Consider the following 12,500-nt stretch of genomic DNA (forward strand, 5'->3'; position numbering starts at 1 on the left):
GATAATAGCCTCTTCCAAAGTTCATTGCATGTTAACTAAACCTGCATCTAGTATCGTATGATTGGCCCGCCGGTACGTAAATGTGCAACCAATGTTACCATGTCATCATTTTCATGTGGATATAAATCTGGAATCCCCTATGGCCCACTGAACCTCGCTCTCATTGGGAGGGAGGCAGGCGAGGGTCTCAACAGCAATAGGCTATCATAGCGAGACGTTCTTACTATGATAATCCCTAGCAGGCGAAAATAGATAAATAAAAGAAATCCATATCTCTCTTACTCAATAAATATAAATACATTTCTTGCAAATAAAATGCACGAACATTTAAGCAATCAGATTGTCTATATCTTATTGTCACACATATGAAGAGGATCTAGGTAGACGTATTGTTGATTCATCACGCCACTGGCGGGGGTAACGATACCAAAAAGTTTGACATTATTTGACAAACGTGCCCCATTTAAGAAAATGTAAAACGATACTCATACTAAAAGGCAAGATCAGCTCTCAGGTGGCCAGCATTATCCATCTTACCTTATGCCATAGCCACTGGTCCGAAGTACATAACCTCAGTTGTCTTGGCTTTAATCCAAATCCGTCTTCACTGATAAAGACTGATGTTTTAGAGAAAAGGTCCTGCATGGAAAGATCCTCAGTCTCTGCAACATGCACTGAAAGATTTTCCTCTTTGTTTAATGCACAATGATAATTCATTTTACAAAGCTGTGATGACTGTAGCAATAACAATAAACTGCAATGAATTAGTTACTTAAATGGTTATTCCCGCTGACTATTACTCCAGAGTATAATTCCAAATACATATTATGACACATATACCGCTTTGTAAATAGAAAAAGAAAAACAAGAATAAGAAACACAACCAAGAACTGTATAATCTTGAAAAAGGAGTAGGTGAGAGAGCATATGGTCCCTGAAGAGAGCCACTAGATCAGTCAAAGGATGACCACTGCCATGAAAAAAAAAACTTTTCGTTGAGCACAAGCCCTATCATATCGAAAACAAGAATTATCCTTATGATGAGGTAGCTTTTGCCTAAGCCCCTCATAGAAGTACCTGAATCCTAGGAACCAAATCTGACTTCAGACATTGGTTATGCCAGAGGAAGAATATGAAGAATATCATTTTTAAAGAGTATGAGTAGTACTTTCTTTCAATAATAAATATTTCTTAAAGTGTTGAATTCAGAGAAAAATAATAATTTTATGAGGGCATGCTGCTTTCTGATTACTCAACTGTGCGTAGGGCAAGGTAAAGTTTTTTTCTTTTCAACAAGAATAGTAAAGGTAATGAAGGAAGTACTTGATGTAAAGGATACTTGAAACAAATCAGATTATAAAAATGTTAAAAATGATCACAATTATAAATTTTGTATAATAGGTTTCAAAACAAGAATGTGTAGGGGAACATTAATTACCATTTAGGGTTAAAGGTCGCTAAGAATATTCTTAGATGCAATTATTTTAAATACTCATCTTTTCAGACAAAGTTTAAAATTCAATTAGCCAAAAGATGTTTTTATTTCCATTAGAAGACTTCAGAACATCTGCTAATGAAGAATCTTCTGAAAACTTTTGTTTTATATGGAAATCCTTATACCTTCTCTAATAAACATTCCTTTCCCAAGATGGTAAAAACGAAAGTCTTAATACAGCTCAATTCTTTATTTCTCAAAATTTGTATTGAGTTACATCACAGTTTCATACAATATTGGCGGCATCACATATTCTTCATGAAATACAGGATGGGTCTCCACCTGAGCCCCGCGCAAAATTTTGCCCACCTCTCTACAAGACCAAATATTTCCATGAACTAATTCATGGTCCATAAGAACAATGCTTTGGAGAATACAAAGAACCATCCTACCATAGAAAAATGAATAAAACAAATTAAAAGATAGGGATAAACAAGACATTTTGTGGCTAGTAAAAAGAGAAACTTTGGGGCTACAGATGGAGATTCAACTCTACTTCAAAAAAACATTTTCACATGAGAGTAAACATTACTTGCATTCCTTGGTACTTCTAAGAGATAAAATGGTCCTCCATCAGTGGAACAACTACAACACTACCATTGTCATTACAAGTTAACTATCTAAAGTCTCTACTTTTACTACAAAACTTTGGGAAATTCCCATACTGAACATTTTGTTAAACATTAAACTTAAGAGCAGCACAAGGTGTATCTAAATATTGTTGTACACTTTACAAAATTCATAATACTATTTCCAGCTCAGCCTTTGATATTCAAAAAGTAGAAAAAAATAATAATGCATTACTATATTCCAAAGTGCATCAAATATATGTTTTAAAAAGAAGTCTTCAAAACCAATGACATTTTTTTATCATAATTTTGACATAATTCAAATCTGTTTCTTTGGTAATGCTGTCAAGAAACCTGAGACAACAACATCATGATTCCTAAAGCTTTCAAAGTAGAGATTCTAAAAATTACTGCCCAGTCTGTAAATAAGACACAGACCTGCCTACCAAACAGTTACAAAGTGTGGCTCTCTTTAAACAAAATTGAGAACATGATTCACGGTAACATATTTTCCATTAGAGAGAACATGATTTCAATTGACAGTTCATAATTTAACAATGTAGCATAACAATTGTGATTTGCATTTATAAAGTTATTATGTATTGCTTAAAAAAATAAAGTGATGTAAAACTAGAAGTCTCCTTTCCAATACAAGGACATAAAAAAGTCAAATGCAGCTACTGATGAATACAAACCATATAAACCCCATCCTCTTGAAAAATCTTGAAGGGAAAACTGAATAAACAACATTTCCTTTTCATTGTCCTTAGCATTTAAAATATACTTCACCAGCAGTATGAACAAAAAGGAAATTTGCAAATTAGTCTCCAAATGCACACCAAATACAGAATTTTATCACAATATCCAAACCAAGGGCTGCCTTTTAAGCCAAGACAATAAAATTATTAGGGGAGATAAAACTTCCACCACTAATTCACTTGCAGAACAACTGGACAGATGACCCTGGTCGTTGCTTCTTGTTTGCAGTGAGTTGCGAGAAGAATTCGCGAATGTCCTCATCTCGAACCACCTTCTTGTTCTCAGCAAATTTACGCAGGTACTCTCTCAGGGATGAGCTCAGAGTGTTGTACTCTGGGTGTAGAGAAAATATAAATTTAGTGGGGGGAGACAATCAGAAGCATTGTAAAGCTTTAGAAATTATTATAATCATCCTGAATTACCCATTAATTTTCCATCTAATATGTAAAAGACCATACACAAATTTCTATCTCTATCCTGCACTATTTTGTATTTTCTAAAGCCATTCGAAAGTCATTTTCAACAGCTAGCAATATACAGTTTGTGTTTTCATTATGACTCATGTTACATACCATGAACCATCTCTGTGCGGACGACTCTATCTAGAGAAGAAAGGGCCTCAAGCTCTCTTTGTACTGGTGCAGAGTGGCTTCTCTGACGGTTCTTTCCACTTTCTTCGTAGAAGGAAACTGTGTCTTCCTCATCAAGCAAGAAGATTACTCCCTCTGATTTATACTTTGCCTGGTAGGATTAGAAGATTCTTTTAAAACAAAATTACTCATCTCAAAATACTATTTCATATAGAAGCCAAAACAAATTCTGGAAATCTAAAATTCTGTCCATTTTCATATTTGTCTAAGATGTAAAACTATTCAAGATAAGTAATGTCAATCATATGTTTGAACCCTATCATGCAAATACTCTTTGTTAATTACCTTGCATTCCTCACAAGTGCACAGCTGCTTTCGCCAATTCATGATAAAGAATGCAGCACCATCTGGAAGTTCTTGCTTGGCTAAACTTTTCAGCTTGCACTCTGAAATGTTGTAAAAAATAACTGCTAAAGAAGCACAAAAGAAAATAGGAATATTTTGCTGAGTACATCAACGCTCATTCATTCATATTTAAGGCATGTTTGTAGTTCAGTTCTGTAACATACAACACATCAAAACAAACACATACAAACAAACACATACAAACAAACACACACACACACGCACACACACACACACAAACACACACACACAAAAATACACACACACAAAAACACACACACACAAAAACACACACACACACACAAAAACACACACACACACACACAAAAACTGGCTAAAGGATTTACCTGCTGATTCACATTTCTTAACATTTGCATTGTCATCAGCTTTTTCCTCCTCCTTGGCAACTTCTTTATTGGACTCATTCTCTTCACTCTTCACTTTCTCAGAGGTATCTTTCTGCAAAAGGTTTTACTAGATAAACTACTTTCCAGAAATATAAGCAATCAGTGGTACATTTTCAAAGAACAACCAGGGGGATAAGTAACATCTACTTCTATTTTTCCTTAGACTGCCATGCATGGAGATACCGATAAATACTTACCTTTGTACTCTTTTCAGCACCAGTTTCAACATCAACAGATGCTTTAGATTCCTCACTCTTCACAACTGAAACTTTAAAATGTACAATATATTAAAAACCTCTTACTGGCAATGCAAAATATCATATGAAAGATAAATTCAAAACAAGACAAATATTGAGATATAAAAAAGTGACTTTGTGAGGCAGCTGAGACAGCTCAGAAGTATCATATCACTATTACTTTCCCAAATATCAATCACCATCAACCAAATATCCATTACTGATTTTCTGATCACAACAAACCACACATTAAAACATTCAATAGCCTGTCAGCCCACCTGCCTGAAATTTCTCACTACAAATCTGCTTTTGCTATGCAGATCATGCTGATAACAATATCCCTCAAAAATTATATGTACTGTATGTAGCATTTCTATGAAACTACTAACCACATGATATATGTCCAAAAATTTATCCTAGTTCACCACTACCTTCACACACAGATTTTGAAAGACCATTGCAGTATCATTTTTAGATCACACTAGCATATTTTCAAAATCTTGACTTTACTAAACAAATTTGAAAGCTTTAGAAGAAATAAGCATTATAACTTTCAGCTACCTTACCAGTAAGACCGAGGTAATGTGCTAGGAAATCGTGTTTGGTAAGGCACTGGCTGCAAATCATCTCTGCAAACTCACTGTCTGGGGGAGTTTTCCCACCCTGGTGCTGAAACACAAAGACAAATTATGATAACTTTGTTTTCCTCTCTGCAGTACAGCTCAGAGACACTTAAGAGTCCTAATATTTAACACTCTCTCACCAAATGATGTCTTATCACATCAAAATATAACTAAGTTGAGCCTGCCATGTTAAGTAGCTGATCGCTTGTTTGGCCCTGGCTGCTGTCACAGAGGAGAAATTTACCCCTCAAAAGTAGATTTTTAGTCTCTTTTTAACATGATTTCCTAAAGAATTATTTATGCTACAGCCTTGATGCATGTATATCTCACATGCTTTTAATTTTTGATATGGGTAATTGCATAAAGCCTGACACTTCTGTATTGTGCCAGGAAATCTTGTTGTGAGTGGGATGAGTGTAAGTTAAGGGAAGGGGGATTGTGGAAATGTTCTTAACCAATGAAAGGGCCTATACAACAAGAAGCCATCTATGTTGCTATTCTAAAATCTCAATGGGGAATACCTCAATTAGTCATCAAAATCAAAAGACTCAACAGTTGGGGTTTATATAGAATAAAAGTTAGGAAGTCTGAGTAATCTCAAGTGATATTGTCTGCTTTAACTACATTGATTGCATTTACATTAAATAATATATAACTAATTATAATAATAATAATAATAATAACAATATGTAGGACTTAAGTTCCATTGCCAACCATTTAAACAAATAAAACAGTCCAAGAAATGAGAATTCATTTATGGTGATGATCCCAATTATTACCAAAACCTATAAACCTCTCAAATTTTCAAAGCAACTGTGCATTTTAAGTCATAATATCTATACTGTGAACTTCAAAAATCTAAATGATTCTTTGTTATCAATGATACTAGTAATAATGATATTAATAATAATAATGATGATAATTTAAAAAACAAGTAAAAGTTGGCCCCATATGTAAGTGGACAGTAGGAGTGTTTGCAACACACTTCAGGATGATGTGATAGATTAACCAGCTCCTTATGGCCATTCCTATTGTCCCAGATAATGCCAGTACTCAAAAACTCAGTCTAGTGGAAGGCATTGGATATAAAAAAACCTATGACCTCCACATTGTAAATCAACAGAGCATCAATATTAATAACAATACTAAAGATAATTATCACCCTACTTTTAATTACATATAAAATCTTAAAGGACCTACCCGGCCATGGTACCAATCTTCACACACACAACACTGAATCATCTCGTCTTCAACCGTGTCTTCAGGATCTGGATAAGGTCTCTGGCAGGTGCAGTAGGACCCTCTGAAGTTATGGTTGTATTGGTTCTCTGGATTTTCTGGCAACTTGTCCTGTAATGAATATAGAATATAAAAGCTTTACCGACTTCAATACAAACTCCAATCTTGGAAGAAGATACCTCTGGAAATATCTAACAAATTCATTCCTGAGCTCAAAAGATTTTACAAACCTTGAGAAGCTTGCAGGGATTTTGGGAGAACTTTGAGTTGCCACAATCGCAGCGGAAGTGCCTAAGGGAAAGACCATAAATTACAAAGTTAAGGTTTTATTGATAGGAAAATAAGGAAATGTGGCTTAAAAGCAATTGTCATAAGTCATTATATGCAGGAAAGATTATTATGTCTTCATAAAATACAAGAAACCCCAAAAATGCATGAACCACACCACTGTTTTACGCATCAATGAATGGCTTCGATAACATGCAATTATTAATCATGATCTGTTACCAACAAACTAAGCAATAATATTCTTAATTTCTATGTTATTCATAAAAGACAATAGCAAAATCATGATGGAAATGGAATCAGTAATTTCCATGGTTATCATGCTTTCATGATCAAAATTAGTATCAATAATGAATGCATATACATATTCCAATATACTATGTCTGTTGATTTTTCCAATAAAATGTATTGTGGGCTCTTTCCTTTTCTATCTATTTCTGTTCATCTCACAATTTTCAATCTATTTCCTATGGTCTCCTTAGCTATCTCCATAAATGTAGAAAATGGATGACAAGTAGGCTTTGGGAATATTGACACTCATTGTACAGTTTCTAAGTTTCATTGTTGCTCCTGAAGTCCAACTTTGTTCCAAGGAGGCTTGTGCTCTTTCATGACTCTTGCTGATATACCATTATACTCAATGAGAGAGTTTTGAGAAACACTGACAATTATTTTCATTAGCTAACAATGGAAAGGAAAGGTCATGTATCTGTATCTGTACATCACTCATGATGTATGCTGTGTACTGGCAAATATGAATAACAAAACCGTAAGTGCAACAAACATACACATAGCAGATGCCAAAACAATGTTTATATCAACTTCTGTCCTGTTATTACAGCAAAGATCAGTCATGAAGACATTGCAATTATACACAAGTTAGTAATCTATGATACAACTGTCCATTGGTAGAGCAATTACACTAGAAAAATTACATCCACAACATCAATAAACAGCTAGAAAAGTAACTGATAAAATGTATGAGTGAGGAGTAAGTCTGATTCTTTGAACTAATTACTAGACCAAGTGTGGTCAAACCAAATTTATCTAAAGATGTCTAATGATGACTGAATACTAGAGTTCATTATAATGCCGGCATTTGATTCAATATATTTTTATACAATCAGGTGTTGCTTAACATCTATAGTAACTTCTGAAATTTGGATACCATATGAATAGCATATCAAACTTACCAAAGTTATGTGGAATACTGGTACTATAGTGTTCATGTGTTTCCTAAACTGTAAACAATGGTATTCACTGATTTTCCATCTCACAACCTTTTCTTCACTTAATTCATACTTCTCCTTCACCTATTGCAGTTGCTATTATTAGCACTGACTGGTTTTGATGCACTTCATGGTAACTTTTTTTAATGAAAATTGTAGAGATAACATTATAACACTGAACAGACATGATATTTGTGACTGGGGATAAACTATATCCAGTTTAGATGTAATTATATCAAATCAAACAACATACAATTACTGACCTCTTTGTGTAGAGTTCTACGAGTTCATGGTCCTCATGGCAGTGATAGCTGCAAGCCAGACACACTCCTGCCAAAAGCTCACTGTCTGCTGGGCAACATGTCATGCAGGCATACAGAGCCTGACGTTTCATGTTACCCTAAGTAGAAAGAGGGTAAAGTTGTCATTGCTATCTTAATACATTACTCTTCAGGTCAATATAAATTTACATGTTATATATACAAGTAACAAGTCTTCTCCTTTGAGTATAAAGTAATCAAAAAATATATACTGTATTCTAAATGCCTACAATATAGAATTTGTACTTCTATTAGAAACAGAAGATATGTATAGTACATTCGGGACTCTTGATTCCATGGTTAATTTTTACAGTATTGACACACTAAAGTAAGACAAATTGAAAATGATATTCTTGTAAAGGACAAAAAGTTGTAGTCATTGGTAAAAGAAATAATCTGCAGATTCAAACAATAGTGCCACAAATAATTGAAAAAGATCATGAAATTGCACTGCCCACTGCTGAAGTCCACTTGATGCTCTTGAGTTTCAGCTCTATCTTGACATGCATACCAAGAAGACAATGCTTCCCAAGGGGTGTTGGGGTAGGCTAGGCCCCCTATCAACCCTACCCTTGGGCAGTACCCAAAGGGCACTCCCAATCATGGCAACTTAAGACTGTTGAATAGACTTTGAATAAAGTTGGGGACTTAATCTCTCATGAGTACATCTATGCTGCAAAGAATTATCATTTCCTTTTTATTCTAATCAACTGATACTTAATGCATATTTTAAATATTCTTGGTATTTTTACAAATTATACGAAACATGTTCAATTCCTTAAACCTCGTTATTATCTTTTCTCACAAGAGATTTGCGGAACTGGAATACTCCAATGTCCTGGGTGAGTTGCTTGAAATCCCTTTCCTGATTAGATGGGAGTATAGTTGTATTCGCCCAGAATTTCCAAACACAAACATTGTGTCATTTATCTACTTGCAGAGTTCTCATGCACCTTAAGAGATTTCCATATAATATATAACCAAATAAATTTAACTATTTTTTTTTTTTTTTTTTTTTTTTTTTTTTTTTTTTTTACAGAGAGCAGATTGTATATTTTTGAGTAAGAAAATCTAACTGTTAATAAACTGGCAGAAAAAATATGAACCTTTATTGAAAGATAAAATATTAGCTTTGGAATCTTGTGTTCTTCATCTCCAAGCCTTTTCTGCCACTGTTGTGAGCTCTCATGCTTATCCAAACAATATCAATATATACTGGTGACAACTTCAATCTATATTCTTTCACAAGTTAGTATCACATGGGAAATCTATGTTACCAATAATATCTGACACTAAACTCGTACTAGAACTGCATATGCAAAATGGATATGCATAGACGCAAACATGACTGTAAATGGAGTTGGTGGCAGCCCTCCCCCATTGGCTCCCTGAGGAAGAACAGGTGTCTTGCTTGCAATGACAGTCCCCTCAGCTTTCATTAGCCTAGCTAGTCTGGCATCTCTCTTAGAGCTGCACAATACATCAAGAGGAATGGCAAAGGTTTTGTTTCCTGATCTTGATGCCTTGTCTGGGTTCTTTACTGCCAAAGGATATGGAGGTCAAGTTTCTTTAGAGCAGATGGGGATGGCAGCCCCCTTTGAAGGAAGTTACTGAGGGTACAGCCCCTAGACAAAGCATATGTTTCCTGGCATCATATTAGCATAGGTTATTCATTTCAATTGTATTTTTAATGATTTTGACCCCGTAATTTCCCTGGCACACTCCATGCCATCTCCTAACGTCGCTGGGGGTGGTGAGCCAGCGCAAAATTCCTCTGGGAGAGAGCAAGTCGAGGGCGACCCACCTGGCCCCCTTCTTCAGCATCAGCGAGCAAGACCTTTTAGCAAGATTTACGCTCCTATTCCGCTCCCATATGACACCCCCGAACCCTAATCCCTGAGGCAAACAAGAACAAGGAAAACAGCTTTCCTTCAGCCCTATAACCCACCTGGTCGTAAGTACAGCTGGTGTCATCGGAGGCCCCCAACACAGCCGCCGCGTCCAGTTCTCTCTCTTGTTCCTCTTCTAATACTTCTACCATCGAGATGCCCGACTCCTCTTCCTCTTCCCCAGGTGTCACTGTGCCGCTTCCCTCGCCCTCGGCCATCGTGGAGGACAAAAAGGAAGGGAAACGAGAGAGAAAAGGCGATAGGTGTTGTCTCTCAGCGGGAAGGTGTGTGTGTGTTGGGCTCGCTCCGTTTTCCTTCTCTCGAAGCGGTTTTTCTTCTTATTTATCTCGACTTTTTTCCTGTTTATCTTGTCTTCTTCTTATTTATCTAAACTTCTTCTTATTTAAATCAAGCTGGTTAGTCTGATTTTTCTCGCTTTCTTCTTATTCATCGAGACTTTATGTTATTTATCTCGAGGCGGTTATTTTTTCCTCGATTTCGGGGAATAGTTTTATCGTATTATCAGGAATTCTATGATTAAGATGACCTTATTCTATGCATTTTGGAAAGTAAAAAATACATTATAGCTAACAAAATAATTTTAAATTGTGATCACGTACGAATTTGAAGGATTTTCCAAGTTGGACTTTATCCGCGGCGCTTTGTCAGGGATCTGCGCGCCAATTTGATAGCGAGGTGTCAAGTGCGTGCGCCTTGTGGTAGGAAAATATATATCTGAGGGATTTCGTATTGATTCTTAGTTTTGATTATTGGTATGGTTGTAGATGTGCTTGGAGTGATGGAAGCGTTAAAGCGGAGGGGGGATAATACCAATCAAAGAAATACCCTTGATATATTTTTCTGTATATCATAGATGACTAGGCCAAATAAATCATCTGAATTCCAATATAAAAATGATTTCCATGTCCTGAAATACATGTTAAAGCAAAGAAGCCTAAAAATAAACAAACAAACAAGCCCTTTAACCTAAGTAGCAAGAAGCGCTTACTCAGCATTAACTGGCTTGGTTGCTGGAAAGGCGTAGCGCAGTGAGCGAGTCTTCCTGTAAAGTCGGCATTGATATATTTCGTACTCACTAACCTATATATCACAATATAGCCAAATATACGTTCATTTAAAAAACATATTTCTCTTATTTCCGATTTGACAAAATAATAAATGAGGCCGTAAGCTTATCAAATTAGCAGCAAACGCTAACTCAGTGGCGGGTATTTCGATGGCGGGAGAGGGGTATTAGGAGCATAACAACTGATAAAGCGCTCCTACAAATAATTCTGCCATGTACAAAATAAAGATTGAGACAACTCCATCAATTCGACCCAAATAGCAAGTAATGCTAAGCGAGTTGGAAAACTGTCGACGGCGAGGTCGGGGTAGCACTGTAAACACAAAGGTGGCAAAATGCCCTACAAAAATATTCAAACGCAAAGCCAAGTCCTCGGATGAGCCCGAAGCCCGCCCGCTTAGCGAGCAGCGCTAGGCGAGCAAGGAGCGCTCGGCGGCGGCGCGGCGTAGCGGCCCGATTCCCGCAGTCGTCGCCGGCGTCTCCTGGACTCGATACTACGCCGCCGATCCCTCCTTTTTCTGACTGAAATCCTCTCCCCGCTCGAGGCTCCGCTGGTAACCATGGGTTGCGATGACGAAGTGCTCAAGATCAAGAAGAAGCTCGATAAGATGACCACGAGCGGCAGTGTGAGTGACCGGAGAGAGCGTTTGGTTGTCAGAAATAGATGTTTTGTGTCACTTGTGGAGCCTGCATGGGGACGCCGCTGCTCCTTCTCGCTCATTCGCCTTCTCTGCCGCCTTTTCCGCGCTTTCCGCTCCCTCCTGGGCCCTGGCTGGCTCCAGAGACGTATCTTGCCGTGGAACTGTCACAGTGGTGTAGGAATTAGGGGGTGTAGGGTTTCATTTGTACGGCCAGCGAAGCGTTTAAGAAATGCGAGGGATAGCATTGAGCACTCGTGATTGGCAATGGTTGTTTGGACAAGAAAATGCCCATTGGAGCTGCCAGGGCATTGCCACGGGGAGAGATGCTGATGATTGCTTTTGAAATAAGATGAAAATAAAGAAAAAAAATGTATATTTCTTGGTGTAATAGTATTTGTGTGAAGGCAAATAATCCCAAAACAAGAGTATTGATGATTAATTTTGAATTTTGAGCAGCATTCCTACAAATCAAACGGAAAAAGGTTTTCAAAGCAATTTTGGTTTACAAATATAAGGATGTATTGTAAAAGTAACTGTCAGTTTCCAGCAAATGATATCAATATTTGTAAATATTCAGAATAGGACAATGAAAATATTTCCGCAATTTTTTATGCGTGTGGCCAAGTTTATGCAATGACAGAGGAAATCAAACCACCCCCATTTATATTCTGGCATGATAGTTAGTTGAATGGTCAAAAAATATACATGGTAGAGGTTTGACAGGCA

The 12,500-nt window shown here is 36.7% G+C and overlaps 2 protein-coding genes across 3 annotated transcripts in view; one reads left to right on the top strand and one right to left on the bottom strand.

The window, feature by feature from the left end:
* Nucleotides 1-1,670: 1,670 nt before the first annotated feature.
* Nucleotides 1,671-10,714, bottom strand: LOC113800710 (putative E3 ubiquitin-protein ligase UBR7). The gene is made up of 10 exons (XM_027351510.2): nucleotides 10,106-10,714; nucleotides 8,101-8,237; nucleotides 6,554-6,614; nucleotides 6,285-6,434; nucleotides 5,028-5,130; nucleotides 4,423-4,493; nucleotides 4,166-4,277; nucleotides 3,759-3,859; nucleotides 3,396-3,564; nucleotides 1,671-3,156 (listed from the first exon to the last, which is right to left on the bottom strand). Exons 1-10 carry the CDS (start codon nucleotides 10,262-10,264, stop codon nucleotides 2,999-3,001), a joined length of 1,221 nt encoding a protein of 406 aa, XP_027207311.1. The 5' UTR covers nucleotides 10,265-10,714; the 3' UTR covers nucleotides 1,671-2,998.
* An 867-nt stretch (nucleotides 10,715-11,581) lies between these two features.
* The window catches only part of TfIIS (RNA polymerase II elongation factor), a 20,777-nt gene continuing 19,858 nt past the window's right edge, over nucleotides 11,582-12,500 (top strand). Inside the window, exon 1 of one of the 2 annotated variants that reach the window (XM_027351511.2) lies at nucleotides 11,582-11,759. In XM_027351511.2, the coding sequence (XP_027207312.1) occupies nucleotides 11,694-11,759 (66 nt within the window). In that variant the 5' untranslated portion in view covers nucleotides 11,582-11,693. The remainder of the gene's footprint in view (nucleotides 11,760-12,500) is intronic. The other variant, XM_027351512.2, reaches the window with a different exon arrangement.

This window comes from Penaeus vannamei, chromosome 27 (genome assembly GCF_042767895.1).
Source record: "Penaeus vannamei isolate JL-2024 chromosome 27, ASM4276789v1, whole genome shotgun sequence".
In the NCBI taxonomy this organism is placed as follows: Eukaryota; Metazoa; Arthropoda; class Malacostraca; order Decapoda; family Penaeidae; genus Penaeus; species Penaeus vannamei.